Raw genomic sequence first — 23,612 nt, 5'->3', positions numbered from 1 at the left:
AGATCAGGTCACTGGATCCAACCAGTCCATGACGGTCAAGACCTGTTCACTTCATGTGGGGCCAACCCAAGCGCGGGCTCCTTTGTCTGATGCCGGGCCACCGTTCATCCCAGCCTGTAATGCTGCATTGCTGTTCAGAAGCTGCATTCCCTCTTCACCCATCTGTTGAACCTCGGAAGGCGATAAAATCCTGATGCACAGTACGCATCCTACAAACTCTCTGCATTTTAACAGCACAAACTTAGAATTATATTGCTTTATCTCTAACAAGTCAAATTTAAAAAATAAAGGGGTCAGAGTCACCCAAAAGGGTATTCAAACGCTTAGCGAATTCTAAACTGATTTATGAACAAAGTTTTATTTTTGTTTTGATGGTATAGTTTTATAATCATATTAAAATTTCAGCATGAAAAGGAGCATGATGTGCTAATTATTCAGAAATTTATCAGCTTCATATATTTTACCAAAGAGTAACAGAACTTACTCCCATGGATCATCTCCAACAAGAAGAACATCCTTCTCGAAATCTACATACACCAACTTCCAACCCGATCCTCTTGAATCATTAAGCAACCCCTCGAGCCCGAACATCTTTTCAATTTCACTACGAAGTTCATCATAATTCTTGAAACCTGACACATCGATAGACCTCCCAACCGACCCCGCCTTTTGAATCTGCAAGCATACCCAAGAAAGACATTTTAGCAAAACTCATCTTAATACAAATTCATAAAAAAGTCACATAGCAAAACTCATCTTAATACAAATTCATAATAATCGTTCGTACACGCCAAGTAACCCAAAGAAACACGTTTTAATTCCAAACCCATATACCAAAAACTCATCTTTAATACAAAGTCATAAGAAAGTTATGATCTTTGAACTCGGTGAAGAAACGTGGATCTACTCACTGGTAGCAGATCTACTTTCCTCGGGTGTGATTAAACTATTTCACCGATGGTTCTTCTGGATCCGAGTTCTTCCACCTACAAAAAGAACAGCGCCGTTACTTACCCCTCAGAAAGGGACAGAGGGGTCCTCTTTGGGGTAACCCTCCGGCGTGAGAATCAGTATCTTTTGGAGAAGATAATAATGTTGTATGTAAGTGAATCTCAAGAGTATTGCTGATCGCTGAATACTCTTGATTTGTGTGACTGTGTGTTTTTCTGTAACTGACTGTGAGTGAATATAATTCAATATGATTGAATGTGATATCACTGCTTGTAACTGTCAATGATTGAGTGTCAATGAATGTCTCATCAAAGTGGAGTTGATGCTGTATTTATAGTGCTAGGGTTTCCACTGGTTGGGCTCAGCCTCGTTGGCCTCCTCCAACCGCACTGCGCCATGTGTCCTCTGGGACACCTGGCGCTTTCTCGTTGGTTGTAATTATGTGGTAGCCCACGTGTCATGCTGAGTTGTCGACCTTTCATTTGGCAGCTGTCAACATCAGCATATTCTTACTCCTTAAAAAGATGCCTTCTAGAAGATTGTCTGACGTGCACAATCAAGGTTGCCCTAACCCTGATTTGGATAAGGACGAGGTTGATTATGTGCACGTGTGATATGCGCCCATCCTGAGGATGCGCGAAGTCTTCTTTTTATTCTCACGCGCAGATATTTCATGCGCAGGTGTGATATGCACGAGCGTGTGATAAAGCGCCGCGCGATGGTGCGCCGCGCGCATATGCGACGCGCGAGCATATGTGATGTGCAAGAGTATGTGATATGCGCCGCGTGCATGTGTGATGCGCGAGCATATGATGCCTGAGCATGTTTTGTATGCGCCATGCGCCTAGATTTTGGCTTTGTGCCTTCATAATGTCTTTATCTTGTGGGTTGACCCGCCTTGATTGGTGTTGAGGCGGGTACATACCTCTTCAAGCCCCCCCAGTCTAATGTGTGTCTTATCTCGCGCGAGCGTGGTAAGATAGATATTAGACTCACTGAATTGTCCTTTTATAGGGGATTTTGTCGTTTTCCTGGTTGTTTCCGTCATCGCGCGAAGTTCTATCCACTTTGTTGAAAACCAAAGGTCCAAACACGTGGTTGGTTGGTGGTGACGTGCGCCGTAAACGTGTCAGAGGTTTCGTGTGCTCGAGGTGCTACAGTTGCCTTTCACGTCCCCTCACAGCTGTCTTGAACACGTGTCGCGCTCGCATTGGTTAGTACCTGCGAGTGGGGGCGCGTGTCTGTTCCGTGGCAGGTCGGTTTGTCACCTCACACAGCTGTTAGGGACACGTGTCGCGCCTTCGTTGGGTTGCCTCTGCGAGTGGGGGCGCGTGGAATCCGATCAGCTGCCACTTTTCTCTCTCCTGGTCCTATAAAAGCAGGCCCTTAGGTAATTTTTATCCTCATCTTTATTGTTATTCAAATTCGAATTCCTGCTTTCACATTCTGACTTGAGTGTTTACATCGATTCGAATCCTCGATTATCGGCTATTACAGTTGTATGTCTGATAGTTCATACTCGTCTAGCCCTTCAATCACCTCCGTTGCCTCTCGAAGACGCCGTGTGAAGTCTGTGGTGATGTCGACATTGAAGCAAAAAGGAAAGGGGAAGAAGGTTGTTGAAACCACATCGGAGGAAGTAGGGAGGACCAAGGCGACCAAAAGGTGGAATGAAATCCCCTGCAAATTGAAGCAGGCGGATCTCGACAACCTCATCACCTCTCAGGGGTTTCCCACCCTGTTTGGCTGCATGTTGCCTAGGTCCGGGCAAACGGCGGCGAACCCGCCTGCCGGCTATATATCCCTATATAGCCACTTTTTCAGCCACTGCAACCTTCGTCTCCCGATGACAAGGTTTGTGGGTGCACTGTTGAAGTTCTATGGGATTCACATATCCCAAGTCCATCCGTTTGGACTCGTGCGCGTGACTCACTTTGAGTTCATGTGCAAATCCCAGCGCGAGGAACCCACTCCTCGGCGCTTTCAATATTTTTATAAGGCCAAGATCCAAGACAATTGGATATCTTTTATTCCTCGCAGTCAGAAGGTGAAGTGCTCCACTGTTTCATTCAAGAGCCTTCATGACTGGTCAGAGAGGTTTTTTTACATTAAGGCCGGTGTGATCCCCATCCGTATGACCATGCGCTCTATCACTTCTGCGCCTGCGGATGAGGATGTCCTCAAGAACCCAACTGGCGCATGGGTTAAGAAACTGACCGCCGAACCATCCCCCGCGAAGAAAATTTGCGAGGAGGCGCTGGTTGGGGTCGGCATGAGCAGGCTCTGGGCCGACAGCGCGCTTGAGCCCGTTATCCAAGTCGACGGGTTGTGTAAGTTTTTTTTTTTTTTTTTTTTTTTTTTTTTTTTTTTTTTTTTTTTTATATTGCGCCAACATCCTTCTTTTGCTGATATCATTTAACTCGTCTTTGCGCAGTCACCAAGGATTACATCCTTGCCGCTTATGATGAACATGTGGAGGGCGGCTCCGTCGAACTTGGCATTGGGGAGGTTGGTTTCCCGGATCGCTTCGATGACATGTTCATCCCAGTGGATCTGGATTTTGACTTTGACGGTGACGCGCCTGGTAAGCCTTCGCACTCTTGTTCATTCCTTTAGAAGACCCAAGCTTATTAACAGTTCTGTCGCTTGTTTTTGTAGATGCGCTTGAAAACTACGAGCTAGAGCTCGCGGAAGAGGAGGAGGAGGAGGAAGAGGAGGCACCTCTACTAAAGCGCAAAGCTAAGGGGAAATCTGGCGCAGGGGCCAGTAAGAAACAGAAGAAAGAGGACACCCCTGTCGCTCATCCCCATGCTCAAACGAAGAGACCTAAGGAAACCACAAAGGTTTCTTTAAGTTCTCTGCCTGTGAGAGTGGGCAGACCTCCTGTCCACTTGAGGTATGGTGCCGTCGCCTCCTCCGTTCGCGCTGCTGAAGAGATAAGCCGCGCCGCGCCTGCAACAGGTATAATTTGCCTATCTTCGTCTGATTGAGTAATTGTTAAACCGTTGGTTATTTGAATGTTTGCAGAGCCGGCGACGGTAACAGATCAGCCGCAGGCGCCACAAGGTGCTACGGCTGCGCCGGGGACTCCATCGAAGTCCCCTGTTCTACCCTCTGAAAAGGGTAGAATGAATTTTATGGCGATGTTCGACGCGCGAACAGAGTTGCGCCAAGGTAAGTGTTGCACATTTGTTTTCTGAATTTTTCCTTTTGGACTTAGTCATAAACCATTCCTTGTTTATTTGTTCATAGGAGTTGTAGCTGGTACAACAGTTGCTGATGATACTCCTGGCGCGGCTGCCGGCGCCGCTGGTTCTGGTCCTGCTCCTGCTAGTGCTGAGTCTCCCCTTATTGGGATTACCAAGGAGCAGGAGACGGTGTTGCGCGCCGAACTGGCGGCGTCTAGACCTCCTTCGCCTCCTCCTGCACGTAGCCCTCCCCGCGAGGCTGGTTTGGAGCCTTCCAGGTCGCAGCAGAAGAGGCCTGTTGAAGAAGACGAGGAGGACGAGGGGGTTCAAGGTGAAGACTCCTTAGGAGATCGCGCCAGCCCTGCGATGCCGCAAGTGTTTGCAGCGCAGACCTCTGGTGGGGCTGGCGCAGACATTCCTGCTTCATCCCCGCAGGTATGTATTGATTTGTTGGTCCGCTGCGCGTATCTCCCTATAAGTATGTTTTATGACTTAGGACTTTTCTTACATTTTTGCAGGAAGGTGACCACGTTTACCGCCCGAGATGGAATATTAATGAAGAAAGTTCCTTTCAATCCATGGGCGTATGCGAGGACTTCTGGGCTCATGCCGTGCCTCCTACTGAAAGGAGGTATCAAGAGGAGCGCACTCGCGCGGACTTGCTGAACGAACATGTTTTCGCTGGGTCGGCTTTTTTCGCTGCTTCCCAAGAGCTGCGTCGTGATTATATTAAAGTACGCGACGCTCTTGTGGAAGCCCAGCGAGAGGCTAAGGTGGCCGCCTGGAACCTGTCTGATGCTCGTGCGCGAGCTGAGAAACTCCAGGCGGAGCTCAGTGAAAATCGAGCAAGTGCCAACACCGCATACATCAAGCGCGGGCATGAGCTCCAGGCTGCGCGGGAGAAGCAGCAATTGGCGGAGGCCGAAGTTGCCAAGTACGCGCGCAGAGTGCGTGTCTTGGAACAGCAGGCCGAGGCGCGTGACCAAGCTATCATCAAGAGTATTACTGAGAAATCATCATTGGAGAGCGAGGTTGCGCGCCTGAAAAGGGATTTGGCGGCCGCGCAGGCCGATAGAGATGAGGCCTTGGCCACGGCGGCGTCCAGCCAGGAAGCACTTGGTGCTGCGCAGGCGGAGAAAGAAAAAATTTTGGCGGCAGCAGCGTCTGACAAGGAGGAACTAAAAAAGGCTAAGGAGACTGTTGAGTTATTAAACTCTCAGGTTCCTGCCCTCGAGACGTCTGTTGCTGGCCTCGCGCAGGATCGCCAATGGCTGGTGTCACAGGGCATGGCTCGCTGCGCTTTGGCGATGAAATATTCCGCCGAGTTTCAAGCCCTTGTGATGGACTGTAATGCCGCCGCGCGTTTGGTGGGCCGAGCTGAAGGGTTTACGGATGGGTATGAGTATGGCATGCTGAGGAAGAACCCATCCGAGTACCCTTACAAGTTCGATGCGGCCTGCGCGGACATGGCCGCGGTGGGGGAAAAGTATATGAATACTCCCATCCCCATCCTTATGCAGGTACCTTGATCTTAATGAGTTTTACTTTACTAACCTTTCTAAGTGTTTGTACTCATTACTTTTCTAATGATTTACAGATAACTGCGCTTGCTGACCAGCCCGACCTCGGCGCACTAAAGAAGTTGCTTGATGATTGCGAGAGGGCTGGTGGCGATGATGGTGGCGCGGGGGATGTTGCCCCTGCCAGCGGCTCTGGCGCGGCGAAAGAATCTGCTCGTGACACCGTTGTGATCGAAGACTCCAATGAGGAGGAAGAACTTGACTATGGTCAGTTCGGAGATGAAGAGCAGACCGCGCCAGATGCTGCGCGAGATGATGAGGATGATGAAGCGGCTGACGTCGACGTGGAGACTTGAGAAGCCCTTCATCAAATTTTGTATATTTATCTTTTATACTTGTAGTTTGTAACTCATCATACTTGTAGATTTCGATCCAATGAAATGAAACTTGTTATCTCCTTTTCGTATCTTGCGCATTTCCATTCATCTCTTCATGTTTGGTTGTATAGATATAAGATATGCTTGAACGTTAAAATAAGAACAAGGTTGTAAGGAAATTATTCACTTAACCTCAGTTCTATTTTGTTTGTGGCTCTCGCAGTATCTTGCTCATGCTGACATGCGCGCTAATTTTTCGTTATTTCTTTTTCACGCGCTGGTGTCACGCGGTATGGAAGTATGAGTTTAGCCATTACATGTCAGCTTGTGTTACTCAGATATCCACTATGGTTCCGCGCGCGGCCTCGACCTGAGACCTTAACATGATATGGCATGTACTTTGCCTTAGTTTTGTTTAAGGATTTTTATGATCAGGCTGCGCGGGGTGTAAGATGGATGTATGTGAGTGTTTTGAGCTAAGGCTCTTTGTTTTGGGCTAAGGCCCTGACGATTTTAGAGTTAAGACTCATTAACGTGCTTGAGCTAAGGCTCGTAATTTTGGGCTAAGGCCCTGACGTTTTAGAGTTAAGACTCGTTAACGCGTTTGAGCTAAGGCTCGCGCATGTATGTTTTACTTCGCTTTATTTTGTCTTGATGTCAATATAATGTTGTCATATTGTTCCAATTTAATAAAGGAAGTGTGAAACATGTATGCAAAGGTAATAGAACCAATATTGAAAGATAGCGCGACAAATATTGAAAGATAGCGCGAATCATCATTAATGATGGCTTAAAAGCCTTGATTACAAATTTGAACTTTTTACATGAAGCATTTTCTAAGCTGTGCCGCGTTCCACGCGCGCGGTATCTTTTTTCCGTTCAAATCTTTTAAAGCATACGCGCCTTTCCCCAGGTCTTCTGAAATTTGATAAGGTCCCTCCCAATTGGGGGACATTTTTCCTGGGGGTATTGCGCGACTAGCTTCATTGTTTCGAAGGACAAAATCATTTTTCTTGAAGTGGCACTCTTTAACGCGCTGATTATAATATTTTTCCAGCTTTTTCTTGTATCTGGCTTCATTAATGATAGCCGCTTCTCTGCGCCCTTCAAGCAAGTTAAGATCTAATCTTCTTTCGCGGTCGTTATCAGTTTTGCTCATCATGAGTACCCTATGGGATGGGCATCCAATTTCCGCTGGGATCATAGCCTCTGTCCCATAGGTTAGGCTGAACGGGGATTCGCCATTGCTAGTTTTGCTTAATGTCCTGTGCGCCCACAAGACATTAGGTAACTCTTCGACCCAAGAATGGGATTCTCCCTCCAATCTTTTCTTCAGCCCATTTAGTAAACTTTGATTCGCGCGCTCCACTTGGCCATTCCCTTGAGGATGGTAAACGGACGTGAAGATTTGGTTGATGTGCAATTCTTTGAGCCAGCTTGACATCTTCCTGTCAGTGAATTGTTTGCCATTGTCGCTCACAATTTCCATAGGAAGGCCAAAACGGCAAATGATGTGGCTCCAGATAAATTGCTTCATCGCCTCAGCTGTGATTTTTGCTAGTGGCTTAGCTTCAACCCATTTTGTGAAATAGTCTATCGCCACTACCAAAAATTTCACTCGCCCTTGCGCTTGCGGCAGGGGCCCCACAATATCAATGGCCCATTTGTGAAAAGGCCATGCTGAGGTGACTGGAATCAAGTTGTTTTTTGGACGCATGGTGTTTGGCGCGTAGCTCTGACATGCCTTGCATTTTTGGATTTCTTTTAGCGCATCCAAGTACATGCCTGGCCAATAGTAGCCTGAGCTCATCGCCTTGGCAACCACCATGCGCGGACCAGCGTGAATTCCACAGATTCCCTCATGAATCTCCCTAATCACATAGCTTGCTTCTTCCGCATCCAGGCATTTCATGAGCGGTCCAAGATAAGAGCGCCGGTACACTGTACCATCAAGCAGTTCATAGTTCTGCGCCTTGTGTCTTATCTTTCTCGCCTGTGCGCGATCATCCGGTAACTTCCCCTCTTTCAGGAATTCCATTATTGGAGTTATCCAGGATGAAGGAGTTGTATGAATTACCAGGACCGATTGCGTTTGCACTGACGGGCTGCTCATTATTTCCACCCTGACATCTTTGCCAAAGTGATCAAAATTAGTTGATGCCATTTTACTCAACGCGTCTGCGGACTTGTTTTCGCTTCGCGAGATGTGTATGATTCTGAAGAAGTCAAACTGCTCAACGAGCTTTTTTGCCTGCTCTAGATACAGAGGCATTGTGTTCTCCTTGGCGTCATATAGGCCGTTGACCTGAGCAGCTACCAAGTAAGAATCAACATGCGCCTCTAGTCTTTTAACCCCAAACTTGCGCGCGATGCGCAGACCAGCCAGCAGGGCTTCATACTCAGCCTCATTGTTGGTACTCTTGAAGTCCAACCTGATAGCATAAGTATATTCATGATTATCAGGGTCTACCAGTTTGAGACCTGCGCCAGACCCTTCGCTGTTGGAGGCTCCATCAGTGAATAGCCTCCAAACATCTTCTTCATCATTTGCTCGCGGAGGGTCTACCTCGCGCTGAGCTTCTTCAATCTGTCCCTCTGGGATTTCCGTGATGAAATCCGCCAAAACTTGACCCTTTATTGCTGGACGGGGCTTATAAGTGATCGTGTGTTCACCTAATTCCAGCGCCCACTTTGTCAGCCTTCCGGAGAGCGCGGGACGTCGCAAGACTTGCTGGATGTTGTAACCAGTCAGTACTTCAATAGGATGACCATTGAAGTATCTATGGAGCTTGCGCGACGCGTGTGTTAGCGACAAAACTAACTTTTCCATGATGGAATAGCGCGTCTCAGGGTCTGTGAGGACTCGACTCACATAGTATATTGGCGTTTGGATCCCCTTGCGATCCACCAATAATACTGCGCCAATGGCGCGATCTCCAGCTGACAAGTACAATGTAAGGGTTTCGCCAGGAAGTGGAGCTGTGAGCGCGGGCAGCTTTATGAGACATTCTTTTATCTCATTAAAAGCTTGCTCAGCCTCAGGCGTCCACTTGAATTGGCTCTTCTTCAAACAATTCCTCAAGGTGTTAACGAATGGAGTAGATTTGCTGGCGTGGTTCGCTAGGAACCTGTTGATTGACACCAATCTACCATTCAGCTTCTGAACCTCTTTCATGGTGGCTGGTGAAGGCATGTCAAGGATGGCTTCCACCTTCTCAGGATTCACCTTGAAACCATCCTTAGTGACCATTACACCAAGAAATTTCCCCTCTTCCGCGCCGAAAGTACATTTGCTCGGGTTGAGCTTCATGTTAACTTCCGTTAGGCGCTGAAGAGTTTCCTCGATGTCGTTGAGCATTTGTCTCTCCTCCCTGCTCTTTATCACCAAATCATCAACGTAGACTTCTAGATTCCTTCCGATTTGTTCATTGAAAACAGAATCCATAAGTCTCTGATAGGTGGCGCCCGCATTCTTTAAACCAAAGGGCATTTTTGTGTAACAAAAAACACCCTTGTCGGTTCTGAAGGCCGTCTTGTCTTCATCCTGTGGTGCCATTTGAATCTGGTGATAGCCTTTGTAGGCATCCAGGAAACATTTGAGCTTGAATGGCGCCACGGAGTCCACCTTTGCGTCGATGTTTGGTAGTGGGTAACAGTCTTTCGGACATGCTTTGTTGAGGTCCTTGAAGTCAATACACATCCTCCATGACCCGTTGCTTTTCTTTACCATCACAGGATTGGCTACCCACGTCTGGTATCGGATCGGGCGGATAATGTTTGCGCGCAACAAGTCCTCAACTTGCTCATTCATGGCCTTCGCCTTTTCATCCCCCATGATTCTCTTCTTCTGAGCAATTGGCTCCACCGACTTGAACGTGTTAAGAGAGTGTTGCGCCAAGTCTCGCGGGACCCCAGTCATATCGGAGTGTTGCCACGCGAAGACCGTCATGTATTTTGTGAGCAACCTTTTCACTCTCAATCTGGTGTCGTCTGAAATGGTAGCGCCAATTGTGACCGTTTGGTCGGGGAATTTTGGGTTTAAAATCCACTTCTCTGGCGCATTGTCCGCCGTTGGAAGTTTCATTCTCCCTTCCCGCGGCGTGGTTGTCACTGCGCACAAATGATCGCGGTAAACAAATGCTACGCCTGTTGGTGTAGGGATCCCCAATGCGCCGTGCGCTGGCGATGGTACAGCATTAAATTGGGCAATTGTTCCCCTACCCAGGATCATATTGTGGCATGACGTGGTGGGCAAGACCAAGAAGTTGACCACTTCGGCTCGCTTGTGCTCATCATCCCCCATAGTTAGTTCAAACTGAATCTGGCCTAGGGGATGTATGATTTCATTTGAGACACCACAGATTGGTGCGTTCACAATTTCGAGCCGAGCTTGGTCTGCCGGGTCTAACTTTCTGAAACACTGCTCATACATAATGTCAGATTCGCTTCCAGTGTCCACCAGGACCTTTGACACTTCGTAATGAGCAATGTGTGTGGTAATGACGAGAGGACTGCTTATTGAAGGGCCTCCCCTGATTCTTGGGAAGATGACTTGCTGCTCGCGCCAATCTCCGTGAATTTGCGCGCTTCTCTTTCTTGACGTCTGCCCTTGTCGTCCCCCCTCAGCCACACAGATTCTTTTGTACTTCTTGCTGGCAGAGGCTCCCTCCGGTTGCTCATCTTCTATTCTTTGGTTTTTTACCAAGTGAGCCAGCCTGCCAGACTTTACATCCTTCTCGATCGCATCCTTTAAATGATGGCATGCGTCGGTGTTGTGGCCCGGGGACCTGTGAAATTCACAATATTTACCACTGTTTTGCGGCCCCTTGTAGTGTAGTTGCTTGGGAGGCTTGAATTGGACATTCTCAGTACTTAACACCTGTGAAGGTGTTTTAGTGAGGGGAGTCCATATTCTTGGCAGAGGTCTGCTAGGATCTCTGCCGCCCTCCCTCTTGTCACCCTCCCCGTGTTTACGAGCATCCTTTTGGGGCTGGGGTGAGTTTGGTTGCGCTTGTTTTTCCGCGGAAGAAAAACTTGTTGGCTGCAACCTGGACCATACAGAGTTCTGTTTGGCCCTCTTCTCTTTGCTGCGCGGTGATTCAGCCTGATGCGCTCTTTCTCTTGCCCTATCTTGGGCAATCTGTTTCTCATTTCTCGCGAAAACTCGCGATGCCTCCATTAACTTGGCCCACGTGGTGGGCATACCATCTTTGCTTACGAGAGCTCGTCGTAACTGATCACTGCGCGCGCCTTGTATAAAGGCCACGCGCAGTAGCTGCTCAGTTATGCCCCCGATTGCCAGGGACTCCTGATTGAAACGAGTGATGTAATCTTCAATCGTTTCATCATTCCTGCGGATGCAGTGCATGATGTCATCAGGATCGCGCGTGTGCCTGCGCTGCTGTACGAAGTGGGCCTGGAACTTTTCTAATAGTTCCTCGAAGCCATCAATTTGCCCTGTCGGCAAGCTCTCGAACCATACTCGCGCTGCGCCTGTGAGGCAGCGGGCAAACATATGACACCATGTTGGCATCGTCCAGCTCTCTAAGTTTCCCGTGTTATAGAAACCTTGCAAAAAGTCATCTGGATCTGTCGTGCCATCATATTTCCCCAGACCACTTGGCATCTTGGTCTTGTGCTGGATGGGAGCCTGCGCGATGCGCGCAGTAAACTTTGAGTGTTTTACCAGGATGGCTGGTCTGTAGGGTGTGGTTACGTCCACTTGCCCTCTGACCGGTGGGCTGTATGGCATGTGCAGATCCGGATCTGCTCTGGCTCCTGGCGCCATGTTCACAGGCGCGCGGAGCTGCGAGCCTCCTGCATGAGTATCCCTTGTCTTTCTCATGCTATGCACCTCTTCATCACTGAACTCTGTGTGTGCAGTGTGAACAGAATGCCCTTCTTCCGGCGCGCGCGGCCTTTTTGTGGGCTGCTTCTCCATCGCTTGCCTTTGTGTTTGGTCGGCTAGCTTCTTCTGTTTGATCATTTCAGTGTACTTTTCCATCAGACGCCGCTGCTCATTTATGAGCCATTCATTCGGATCGTCTGCTTCATCTTCTGGACCCATTGGTCCCTTCAGCTTCGCGCCGGCCATATTTTGTAACGTGCGATCGTCTGGAGGAGTTTCAGTCTGGCCGTGAGGGGTTGTGACGAAGGGACGGTTGCTGGTGGTACGCGTAGAATCACGCGGAACCCTCAGAACCTGCTGTCCGTCGTTAACACCCTCACGTTCAATATCCTCCAGAGCTTGATCAACGTTACGAACTCCAGAAACCATGGTGATTGAATTTTTTAGATCTGGATGAGATCTGATTGCCGTTTGTAACAGTGGATGGCGCCAATGAAGAAACGTGGATCTACTCACTGGTAGCAGATCTACTTTCCTCGGGTGTGATTAAACTATTTCACCGATGGTTCTTCTGGATCCGAGTTCTTCCACCTACAAAAAGAACAGCGCCGTTACTTACCCCTCAGAAAGGGACAGAGGGGTCCTCTTTGGGGTAACCCTCCGGCGTGAGAATCAGTATCTTTTGGAGAAGATAATAATGTTGTATGTAAGTGAATCTCAAGAGTATTGCTGATCGCTGAATACTCTTGATTTGTGTGACTGTGTGTTTTTCTGTAACTGACTGTGAGTGAATATAATTCAATATGATTGAATGTGATATCACTGCTTGTAACTGTCAATGATTGAGTGTCAATGAATGTCTCATCAAAGTGGAGTTGATGCTGTATTTATAGTGCTAGGGTTTCCACTGGTTGGGCTCAGCCTCGTTGGCCTCCTCCAACCGCACTGCGCCATGTGTCCTCTGGGACACCTGGCGCTTTCTCGTTGGTTGTAATTATGTGGTAGCCCACGTGTCATGCTGAGTTGTCGACCTTTCATTTGGCAGCTGTCAACATCAGCATATTCTTACTCCTTAAAAAGATGCCTTCTAGAAGATTGTCTGACGTGCACAATCAAGGTTGCCCTAACCCTGATTTGGATAAGGACGAGGTTGATTATGTGCACGTGTGATATGCGCCCATCCTGAGGATGCGCGAAGTCTTCTTTTTATTCTCACGCGCAGATATTTCATGCGCAGGTGTGATATGCACGAGCGTGTGATAAAGCGCCGCGCGATGGTGCGCCGCGCGCATATGCGACGCGCGAGCATATGTGATGTGCAAGAGTATGTGATATGCGCCGCGTGCATGTGTGATGCGCGAGCATATGATGCCTGAGCATGTTTTGTATGCGCCATGCGCCTAGATTTTGGCTTTGTGCCTTCATAATGTCTTTATCTTGTGGGTTGACCCGCCTTGATTGGTGTTGAGGCGGGTACATACCTCTTCACTCGGTATGTGTTCATACACGCAAGTAACCAAAAGAAACACGTTTTAAACCCAAACCCATATAACAAAATTACTTTTAAAAGGTAAATAGGTAAAAAAAGTTTTGAGCTTTAACTTTGGCATACGTTCGTACACACAATTAACCAAAGAAACACATTTTAAACCCAAACCCGTAACGCAAAAACAAATCTTTAATCAAAATTCATAAGAAAGTTTGAGCGTTAACCTTGGTATACGTTCGTGCGCGGGGTGGAGGAGCAACTTGTTGCCACGAGTTGTTATTCAAAAGTCCACTGTCCTCAAACTCACCATTACTAGAAGACGCCGCCCCGCCTGAGTTATCGGGTAATTCTTGCATAGAATAAGCTTGAGAATCAACAAGGCTAGCTGAAGTTATCTGTGACTGAACATCTTGACTCGAGCTGAAATTATTATTAACTAAATAACTAGACGGGTTTTGAAACTCTATGTCTTTTAAATTGTAGAACTCGTCCAAAACCGTACTCGAGACCGAAGGGTCAACCACAGTGCTGCCACCGTTACTACCTTCATAATTTAGACAGTTGTATACGTTTCCGCTTTCTTGATTGTTGTTGGTCCCATCGGATAAGTCTTTGAACCCGTATTGGTTTGATTGAAACACACATTTGGAGTTAGTGTTGTTCACTTGTGGGTCCCATGTTTCAGGCCCGAGAGATGGATACGGGTTCAGTACGTTCGTATCCGGGAATGGGAACAACCCGTTAAAAGTTGAAGAGTCAATCTGAGGCGAGTCAAATTGTTGACCATGGAGTATGGTTGAATCAAACGGAGACAACTGGTTAAGAAACGGAAGCTCGTGTACAAGATTCTGAGTGGAGTTGACTGGTTTCGAGTCAGGTTTGACCGTTTCTGACTGTTGTGGTGATTGACTTCCAGAAAGATTTGGATTGGGTTGTGGTGTCGGGTTCGTGTTAATGGTGGTGGCGGTGGCAGCGGCAGTGTTGGGTTGACTGAGTTGATAATGGGGACGGGTTTCCGCTTGTAATAACGGAATTTTATTGGTGGGAAAAGTTTCTTGAATAGGTGTAACAGGTGTTGAAATGTTGCTAGTATTTTGAGGTTTCATTAACATCTTGATTAGTTGTTCTGACCATATGCTTGGCATTGAAGGGTTTAAAGGGTTTCCAGTTATGGTATCCGGGGCCCGCATGAATGAGCGGTTTGCCATATTGTCCCATTCGGGTTGTGCTCCAAGAAAAGCAGAATTGAACGGTCGTTTAAGGCTTGAAGTGATAGAAGGGAATATGAAGAGGCTTTCAGGGGCCTCGATGTCCCAAGGGCTCACTCGACTTTGCTTATCACCACAACCGGGCTCGTCCCACTCGACTTGGAGGTTATGCCACTTAGAACCTGGCCATCTTAGCGGGTCCACGTCACTTATGCCGACTATTGTGCCCATGTATCTGCATTAACAGCAAGATGATCGGTTAGCACCACTTGTGGGTGTAAATGAAGCAAGCCGCTCGTAAGCTACTACAGATCGGCTCACTAAATGCTCGAATCATGCAGAGCTTAAACGAGCTCAAGCCAAAAAATAAGTTTGTTTAGTAAATGAGCCTGCGCTTCAGTTTTTAACCTTAAGTTGGCTCGAGAGCCTAACCGAGCATATTTTTATGTATTTTTTATTTGATATATTTAATATATATTTATATAATAATTATTATAATATACAAAATATAAACAAAAATAACTAAATAATATATATTATGTTATATCTAAAATGTTAAATGTATAAAATAATTAAAAATGCATATAAGCGTAAATGAGCTGTTCTCAAGCTTGAAAAAACTATTCACGAGTCGAGCTCGAGCTTGTATTTCAGTGTATCAAATTCTTAAAAATAAAAATTTGGATAGACATACCTGCGTTTTCCTGATTCTTCAGTTTCAAACATCATTCCAAATCTCATGCCTACCGAAAGTTGTGTCCCGTATACTGCTTTTCGATACCTCGATAATGGAATGACGAACTCCGAAGGACATGCCCTGATTGAAATTAAAAATGGCTAAAGAACAAAGTAGTTTTTAAGTATACATGTTTATACTAGAGGGGCTTTCGACCCGTTATATATAAACGGGTCAAATTGGTTATGTTTTATCTCAAATGAGTCAGATTAATAATAACATAGCTAGAATGAAACAGGTCAATAGACACTTTATTTATTTATTTTTTTAAAGTACATTATATTGTACTCATTTAGTTTTAGTAATCATATTAAACCAATCCGTTTTGACTCGTTACGCAGCCCGTTTGACCAACTGATTTTGTCAACTCTATATAAGACAAACCTTGGGTTGTAGAATATTGTAAAGGGGGTTTGGTTAGCAGCAGCATGAGCTGCAGCAGCAAGGACTCCTATGTGCATGCTATCAGCAGATAAAACCGATGATGGCAATGACATATTTTGACGGTTTGCTCGTCGTACTCCCAATAATAATTGCGACTTCTCATCCCTACAAGTTCAGCAAAATAAAAGGATATAAAGACAAAAATACCCCTCTATATCATCATGTGGACATGGCAATGGCCATGTGCTTTTTGTTGTTTGCTTGAAGTCATTGCATAACTACATGGTTGTCAATATGGTGACACATTCCCTCCATCCCAACTAAAACTTCATCTAATTCTATATACGGATGTTTAGTGATAATTACAATATAGCCCTTTTGTTTAAATCTAAGATTACTCGTTTATTTTGGGCATGTGATTACTATTTAAAAAATGTGAGTTAAATTACAAGAGTTATACCTGATAAATAGAACAGCATCACCAGCTTTAAGCCTTTTGGCACCAACAAACATGCTCCAACCAGTGGTAAGTAGGTTTCGTTTTGGCTGCCCTGCATTAGAATACAAAAAACTTAAATTAAAACTAAGAATATCCGGAGTAAAGATTTTTCATTCAAAACTTTCCTCTAAATGTGGAAAGACTTGGTGATAAAGTATAAGTCTTTATAAAAAAAAATTAGAGTTGAGTTCAATTTGTGTCTTGTTTAGCCATTTAACTGGTTCAATACAAAGTCCAAGTTTTTGTCGTATTAGCGTCCATGACTTAAATTTTACAGCCCATTTCGTCCCTAACAGCAACTCTGTTAGATTTTTTTTATTAGTTTATCGTAAATTGACTAAAATATCCTTACTTGTTGTAAATGACCATTAAACACTTGTTGCAAATTGACCAAAATACGAATACCCTTGTTGTAAATTTAACCAACCTTTCCAACTAAAGCATATCCAAAAGAGAAAGATTTAAATGCTCACCGCGGTATATATGACGGAATGTCCATGTGTTATCATGTAAATCACGAACAATAAGCTCTTGAGTCGGAGGTTGCATTGAAAAATCCTAAACACAAAAGAAAATTAACCAGGAAATCAATAATTAATATCATATAATGCATAACCTGAAATTAGGATTTAAATTATTTTATTATTAAGAAAATGGAAATGTAAGAAATGAAATATTACCAATTGCGGAAAGAGTTTTTCTGCGGCTCTACGAGGGACTGAAAAGCCACCATGTGTGCTCGTATCACTTGGGGTCAAAGTCTTGCAGAAGAATTCATTTGGATGTCTACTCGGTTTCATCCCAAAGTCGGGTATTGGAAGAACATCCTTTTCCTAATTTTTCCAAGTTAAAACAAGCGGCATTTAGTCCATCTTTCAAGATTAACGACTAAACTTTGGAAGAATGTGTAATTGACTTTATAATCAATTGTAGTTGACTTTTTGTGAAGAAATAAACCAACATTGTAAACCAAACACTACATTATGCAAGAAAAGCGCCAAGTAAGATGGTGTTCAACAATCACGTGTTTCTTGCATAGTGCATTGAGTTTCTAATTTAAACCTTCTTCAAAATTTGAAGTCAGTTTGACATTCAAAAGTCAAAGTTTGACTTCCTATCAATAGTAGTTGACTTTCTGTTGAAAAAGCATACCAACAATGTAAAAGTGTAAAACAAACACAACATTTGCAAAATGTGGCAAGTATGATGATGCCTTAACAATCACGCATTTTTGAAAAGTGTTTTCGATTTCTATTTTAAGGTTATATAAAACTTCTTGAAATTTTGAGGTTAAGTTGACACTCAAATGTCAAAGTTCTCTTGAGTGAATGTATTTACATAACTCACCGAGTTCACGGGTCGAAGGCTCATTTGAGCGTAGATCTCATCCGTATCTTTATCTGCCTGTATAAACAACACAGATAAACAAAATGATTCTAAGAATATCATAAATAAAAACCTAACAACTTTATATAATGTACACACAAACTAAGGGGACATACATGCAATGTAGTATTTAAAACTTGGCACAACAGTTGAGAAGGAAGATTTGGATAATTAGGAACTTGTGATGTCGCGGTTCTGTTTGTCGAAACAGCAACCTGGCAAATAACAATTTTGTTAGCAAAATAAATAACTAAAACTTTGTTAATGAAGAAAAAAATGTTATGATGGAACATAATCTAGTCAAAAATTTTGATTCCATCACACTCAACTTCTAAGGACCCACCTTCCATGCAATTATTAGTTTGAATATGTGGAAAGAGAAAAAAACAAGTGTGGTTGTTTTATGTTTACTTCATTCCTACCCTTTTTACCCAAATTATAAAGATAGTTTCATATATACTAAAAAAGGCATAATATCAAATATACCCATCATTTTTCTTTCTTTTTTTTTTTTGACACAAAATACCATCTTCTTATTTTTGGCATAAATACCTTTCTTTTAGGTAAGGATATAGATTATGATAGTGTGTATGAAAAGGGTAAAATGGGTTAGTATGAAACCTTATGAGTTTTGAATGGACTATTTGATATACTTTTTTGGAAAGTAACTACATATGATATTACAAAGAGTTCTTAGGGTATATATGACATTTCACATGTTATACACTATACCAATACCCCTAGCCTAACTTAGAAGGGATGTGAGACATGATGTGAAACTAATATGGGTTCACATGTCATTTGCATTTTTATATCCAAGATTTTAATTCTAGCAAACATTAAAGAAAAGATAACATTGCATACAAAACAAGATTTCAGTTCAAGAAAATAGTAAAAATGAAGGCTTTTTAATAAAAAAAAATTTATCAAGAATTTTAGAAGTTACACTAACAATAACAAGAAGTTAATTAAAACAAACCTGTTCACTATGTCCTTGTGGGAAGTAATAAACTAGGCTTCCCACCTGTGGTAGGGTTACTAATGGCCCAGCACATGCATGCCATAGCTCAGAATTTATTGGCTTCTTTATCACTGCAATTTTTAACAAAAATAGCACAAGAACTCACATTATTCTACAAGTAATCCAAAATCCCACAAACAAACAAGCCAAAAATATTTAAAAAAGTTCATTATTTTAACATAAAAAAAACAAGCATTGAAATTAATCCATACACATAAAGCTAAAAAGATTTAAAAAAGTTCTTTTTTTTAAAACATAAAAACACAAGATTTCAAATTAATCCACAAAAAACAAGCTAAAAATACATTAACAAATCATTTTTTCAACGAAAAGCACAAGAATTCCCATTAATCCACAAATATTCCAAAAGTCCACAAACAAACAAGCTAAAAAGATTTAACAAACTAGAAAAATTAGTGCAAATTCTCAAGGGTTTGAGGTAGTTTCAAAATCTTGCAAAATACAAGGAAAAAAATAAACTTTTTTATGAAAAAAACCATATTTTTGGTTGAAAGTGAAGAAAAAACTTACCAGAATGGTCCTGCATTTCCTTTAACAATTTCATTTCCTCAAGTAAACTATGTGCCCCACTGTTCACACCTGTTGAATTCAACTTCTCTTCAATGGTGGTCATACTTTCTACATCAACAACTTTAACAACAACAAATTAAGGTCCTCCACATCATCAAAACCATCAAATCACATCAAACCCTCACACCCCCATCTCATAAAACATCATAAAGATCCAACCTTGAAATCTTTATTCAACATTTTTCATCTCAAAAAGCTCAAAATTTGGGCAAAAGAAAACAAAGAAATGAAGTCTAAAGCCCTGATTTAAGGGGCAAAGACAGAGGAAGGAGAATCTAAAATACAATCCAAAAAGAGACAGAAGATGATGCCTCAAAAACACACAACCAAGAAACATAAACCAGCAAAATCAAAGTGGGGCTAACTTGTAATCAAGCAAAAGGAAAAAGAAAGAATGAAAAAGGGTGTGTTTTTTTGCATCAAAGCACGCCTATCAAAGCATGAGGAGTGCTGAATATATGAGTGACTATTATTACTATTTACTATTATATATTATTATCATCAAAAAGCAATCACCTTTTCTGTGAAAGTAGTCATAATACTGATCTTCACTCCACAAAAAAACAAAAGCAGAAGACCTAGAAAGCAGAAACAAGAGTGCATGCTAAAATTTTAACCTGCTGTCACACACTTTGGCTGATTGATTGATTACATTAGCAGCTGCAGCAGCTTTGAAATTTAATTTCAAGATTCTTTTACTAGATTTTTAAATTCTGTAAATGGTCAGAGAAAAAAAGAAAAGAGTATGGATACACGAAAACGAACTCACACATTCAAGATCAAGACGAGAGAGAGAATAGTAAACAATTGGTTTGGTTTTATACATTGGTTTTGTACAAAAGACAAATTTTTATATGTACTTTGGATTCATTGGCGTGTCAATTTGGTATTTGGTTGAGTATTTTTGTTATAAATTATAATATAGAAAAAAATTCCCAAAATAGTCCTTTTACAAAGAGAGTCCCTATTTTAGCCTTTTTTTCCTCAAAAGCTTTTGAAATTTGGACTGGCCAGACGTTTTGGGAAAAGATAAAAATAATGAGGTAGCAGCCCAAATTATGAAGGAAAGTCAGGTAGGAGACGGGATTTATGGAAATAATGAAGGTAAAGTCCAAATTATTTTGTAATCTTGGAGCAAAAGTCCAAATTTTCTCAAATCTTTTTTATTCATAAAACCGTCTTGGGAGACTGTTTTTTTTATGTTTTCAACCTTTCCCGTTCATATTTTCAAATTCTTGGAAAAAGAGAATTTGAAATCTCGTCTTGAAAGACGCATTTAGGATGAATTTATTCTTAACAGACGAGATTCTTTTTTCTTTCTTCCAACCTTCATGCTACACACACACTTATACATACATATATATAAACATACATATATATATGTATATATAAATTCCGTATATATATATTCATGTGTGTATATATGTGTGTGTGTATATATACACGTATATATATTTATGTATGTGTGTGTATGTATATATATGTATGTGTGTGTATACACACACACACATGTGTGTGTGTATACACACACATACATATATATACGTGTATATATACATACACACACATACATACATACATATATATACGTGTATATATACACACACATGTATATATATATGTATGTATATACACGTATATATATGTATGTATGTGTATGTATATATACACACACACATACATACATATTATATACGTGTATATATACACACACATGCATATATATATATATGCATATATATATGTATATACACACACACACATACACACATGTATATATACATATATATGTATATACATATATATATGTGTATATATATACACATGCACACACATGTATGTATATATATATGTGTGTGTGTATATACATACATAATATATATATATATATATGTATATATAAACACACAGGCTAAGTATAAAATGAAAGCCCACTTGAGTTGTGAAAACTCTATAAACTCATTCTCAACCACATGTTTTTAATTAATGTTTAAATCTTGTGGTCCACAATTAAAGTGAAATAAAAATGTAAATATAACTTTTTCTCTCTCCTGAAAACATATATAAAAATTAGTAAAAAAATGTTAAAAAATAGCAAAACATTTTTTTTTATGTTTCGATGTTTTGTATTAAATGTTACAACATATATTACGTGTAACAAAAAAAAACGATGTTACATAGGGTTTTCACGGGTTTTTACAACTCAAATGGGTTTACATTTTAACCTTACCCTACACACACATGTATATATATACGGAATTTATATATACATACATATATATATGTGTTTATATATATATATGTATGTATATGTATGTATGTATGTGTAAGTGTGTGTGTAGCATGAAGGTTGGAAGAAAGAAAAAAGAATCTCGTCTGTTGATAACAAATTCATCCTAAAGGCGTCTTTCAAGACGAGATTTCAAATTCTCTTTTTCCAAGAATTTGAAAATATAAACGGAAAAAGTAGGAAACATAAAAAAACAGTCTCTCAAGACGGTTTTATGAATAAAAAAGATTTGAGAAAATTTGGACTTTTGCTCCAAGATTATAAAATAATCTGGACTTTACCTTCATTATTTCCATAAATCTCGTCTCCTACCTGACTTTCCTTTATAATTTTGACTGCTACCTCATTATTTTTATCTTTTCCCAAAGCGTCTGGCCAGTCCAAATTTCAAAAGCTTTTGAGGAAAAATGGGCTAAAATGGGGACTCTCTCTCTAAAAGGGGTTATTTTGGGAATTTTCTCATTATAATATTGATATTAATATATTACGGGTAAAGTTAAAATATAAATGACAACAAAAATGAAAAAAGTGAGAAGGAATCTAGTCCATTGATCTTAGATTTGAATGGTGGAGATTAATTTAAGAAAATAAATTGATGAGAATGGCATAAAGGTAATAATCCACTTTTGTTGACTTTCTCCTTCCACATGCAAGACACACGCCAATTCCCCCATCATTTTAAAACGTCCATAACTTTTTCATACAACATTATTTTTTTAAAAAAAAAATTCACCATAATAACATGCATTTTTTATATTTAATATGATGAGTATCATATTATTATATAAAAATAAAAAAAATTAGTGGGTTTTTTATATTGTGTTATTGGTTGTTCATTATGATTTTTAATTGGGTTTTTCTATGCATTGTGTTATAGATTTTGATCATTGTGTTATCAATTGATACTCATATGAAAGTTAACAATTAAAACAAAGATTACGTCATTGTGTCTTTTTGTTTGTCATTATGTCTTTGTGCTCATCATTTGTTTTTCTACTTATCATTGTGTTTTAGTCGTTGTGTATTACGTTCATGTAATTGCGTAATATGTAGTTTACATTGTGTTTTACGTTTCAGGTCATTGTGTTATATGTATTCACCATTGTGTTTTACGTTTCAGGTCATTGTGTTATATGTATTCACCATTGTGTTTTACGTTTCAGGTCATTGTGTTATATGTATTCACCATTGTGTTTTACGTTTCAGGTCATTATTTATATGTATTCATCATTTTGTTTTGCATTTCATGTAATTGTGTAATATGTATTGATCATTGTGCTCTATGTATTTGATAGTTTGTTGTTATTTTATCATTTTATTTACGTATTATTATTACACAACTGTATTATTAGCATTTAAAAAAACACAATGATGATTTGAAATACACAATGACGAAAAAAACACAATGACAAACAGAAAGACACAATGACGAAAAGACGCAAAGACACAATGACGTAATTTTTTTTTAAGTTTTATATAACAATATGATACTCATATTAAAGATAAAAAAAACTCTTGTTATTATGGTGAATTTTTTTTTTAAATAATGTTGTATAAAAAAGTTATGAACGTTTTAAAATGATGAAGGAATTGACATGTAACTTGTATGTGGAGAGAGAAAATATGTACCATTACTCTTATACTCTTTTACCGTTGGTCACCACTTGACACATGCCAATCAACTGTGACTTCTCACACTTCTTATTTTTGTTAGACCTTTGTAAAATAACTCAACCCTAATATTAATACATGGTTATGTCTTTGAGATTTGTAAATCTAATGTTTATGTACGAAATGTAGCCAAACAAATAATTACTAGCACTTGATTGTTTATTTATATATGTATAAATGTTTATTAATTATTATGCATTGTCTAGAGGAAATAGCAGTGATGAGTATAAGGTTCTTTGTGAGTTGCGCTAGCGGAAGCTCACATGTGGCTCGAATTTTTGACCTAGCATAAATTTTTAACTCGAGTTCGGCTCGGTTTCTTGGTTTTAAAAGACTAGTTTGGCTCTTCGTTAGAATTAGAAGAAAGAAAATTTTTGATGTTAATTGAATGAATAAGGAATATTGGTCTTAAATAATCTCAACTATGGCTTATTGGTAAATATCAGTCCCAAC

The 23,612-nt window shown here is 41.3% G+C and overlaps 1 protein-coding gene across 5 annotated transcripts; it reads right to left on the bottom strand.

Annotated features, from left to right (window-relative positions):
• Positions 1-34: 34 nt before the first annotated feature.
• Positions 35-19,895, bottom strand: LOC143621934 (auxin response factor 5-like). 5 transcript variants are annotated; one of them, XM_077093210.1, is made up of 13 exons: positions 19,816-19,895; positions 19,139-19,246; positions 18,566-18,678; positions 17,703-17,801; positions 17,548-17,604; positions 16,881-17,033; positions 16,674-16,758; positions 16,162-16,252; positions 15,702-15,866; positions 15,276-15,398; positions 13,598-14,816; positions 485-675; positions 35-220 (listed from the first exon to the last, which is right to left on the bottom strand). In XM_077093210.1, exons 2-13 carry the CDS (start codon positions 19,239-19,241, stop codon positions 52-54), a joined length of 2,568 nt encoding a protein of 855 aa, XP_076949325.1. In that variant the 5' UTR covers positions 19,242-19,246; positions 19,816-19,895; the 3' UTR covers positions 35-51. The 5 variants fall into 5 exon arrangements, with proteins under 5 accessions (XP_076949325.1, XP_076949324.1, XP_076949323.1 ...); XM_077093209.1 differs by having other exon boundaries at positions 19,139-19,258; positions 19,715-19,838; XM_077093208.1 differs by having other exon boundaries at positions 19,715-19,834.
• Positions 19,896-23,612: the final 3,717 nt, after the last annotated feature.

Source organism: Bidens hawaiensis, unplaced genomic scaffold (genome assembly GCF_021521415.1).
Source record: "Bidens hawaiensis isolate Kalapana, Puna unplaced genomic scaffold, B.hawaiensis_p1.1 tig00002977_1, whole genome shotgun sequence".
Classification (NCBI taxonomy): Eukaryota; Viridiplantae; Streptophyta; class Magnoliopsida; order Asterales; family Asteraceae; genus Bidens; species Bidens hawaiensis.
Note: the sequence above shows the minus strand (reverse complement) of the source record. Positions and strands in the feature narration are given on the sequence as shown.

Excerpts from the sequence above, each read along its gene's own strand:
- LOC143621934 (XM_077093210.1), bottom strand. The coding sequence starts at position 19,241 with ATGACCACCATTGAAGAGAAGTTGAATTCAACAGGTGTGAACAGTGGG. Across the intron at positions 17,605-17,702 it reads TTTTAAATACTACATTGCAT|GCAGATAAAGATACGGATGA; the intron begins GTATGTCCCCTT and ends TTGTTTATACAG. Across the intron at positions 15,399-15,701 it reads ACAATATTCTACAACCCAAG|GGCATGTCCTTCGGAGTTCG; the intron begins GTTTGTCTTATA and ends AATTTCAATCAG.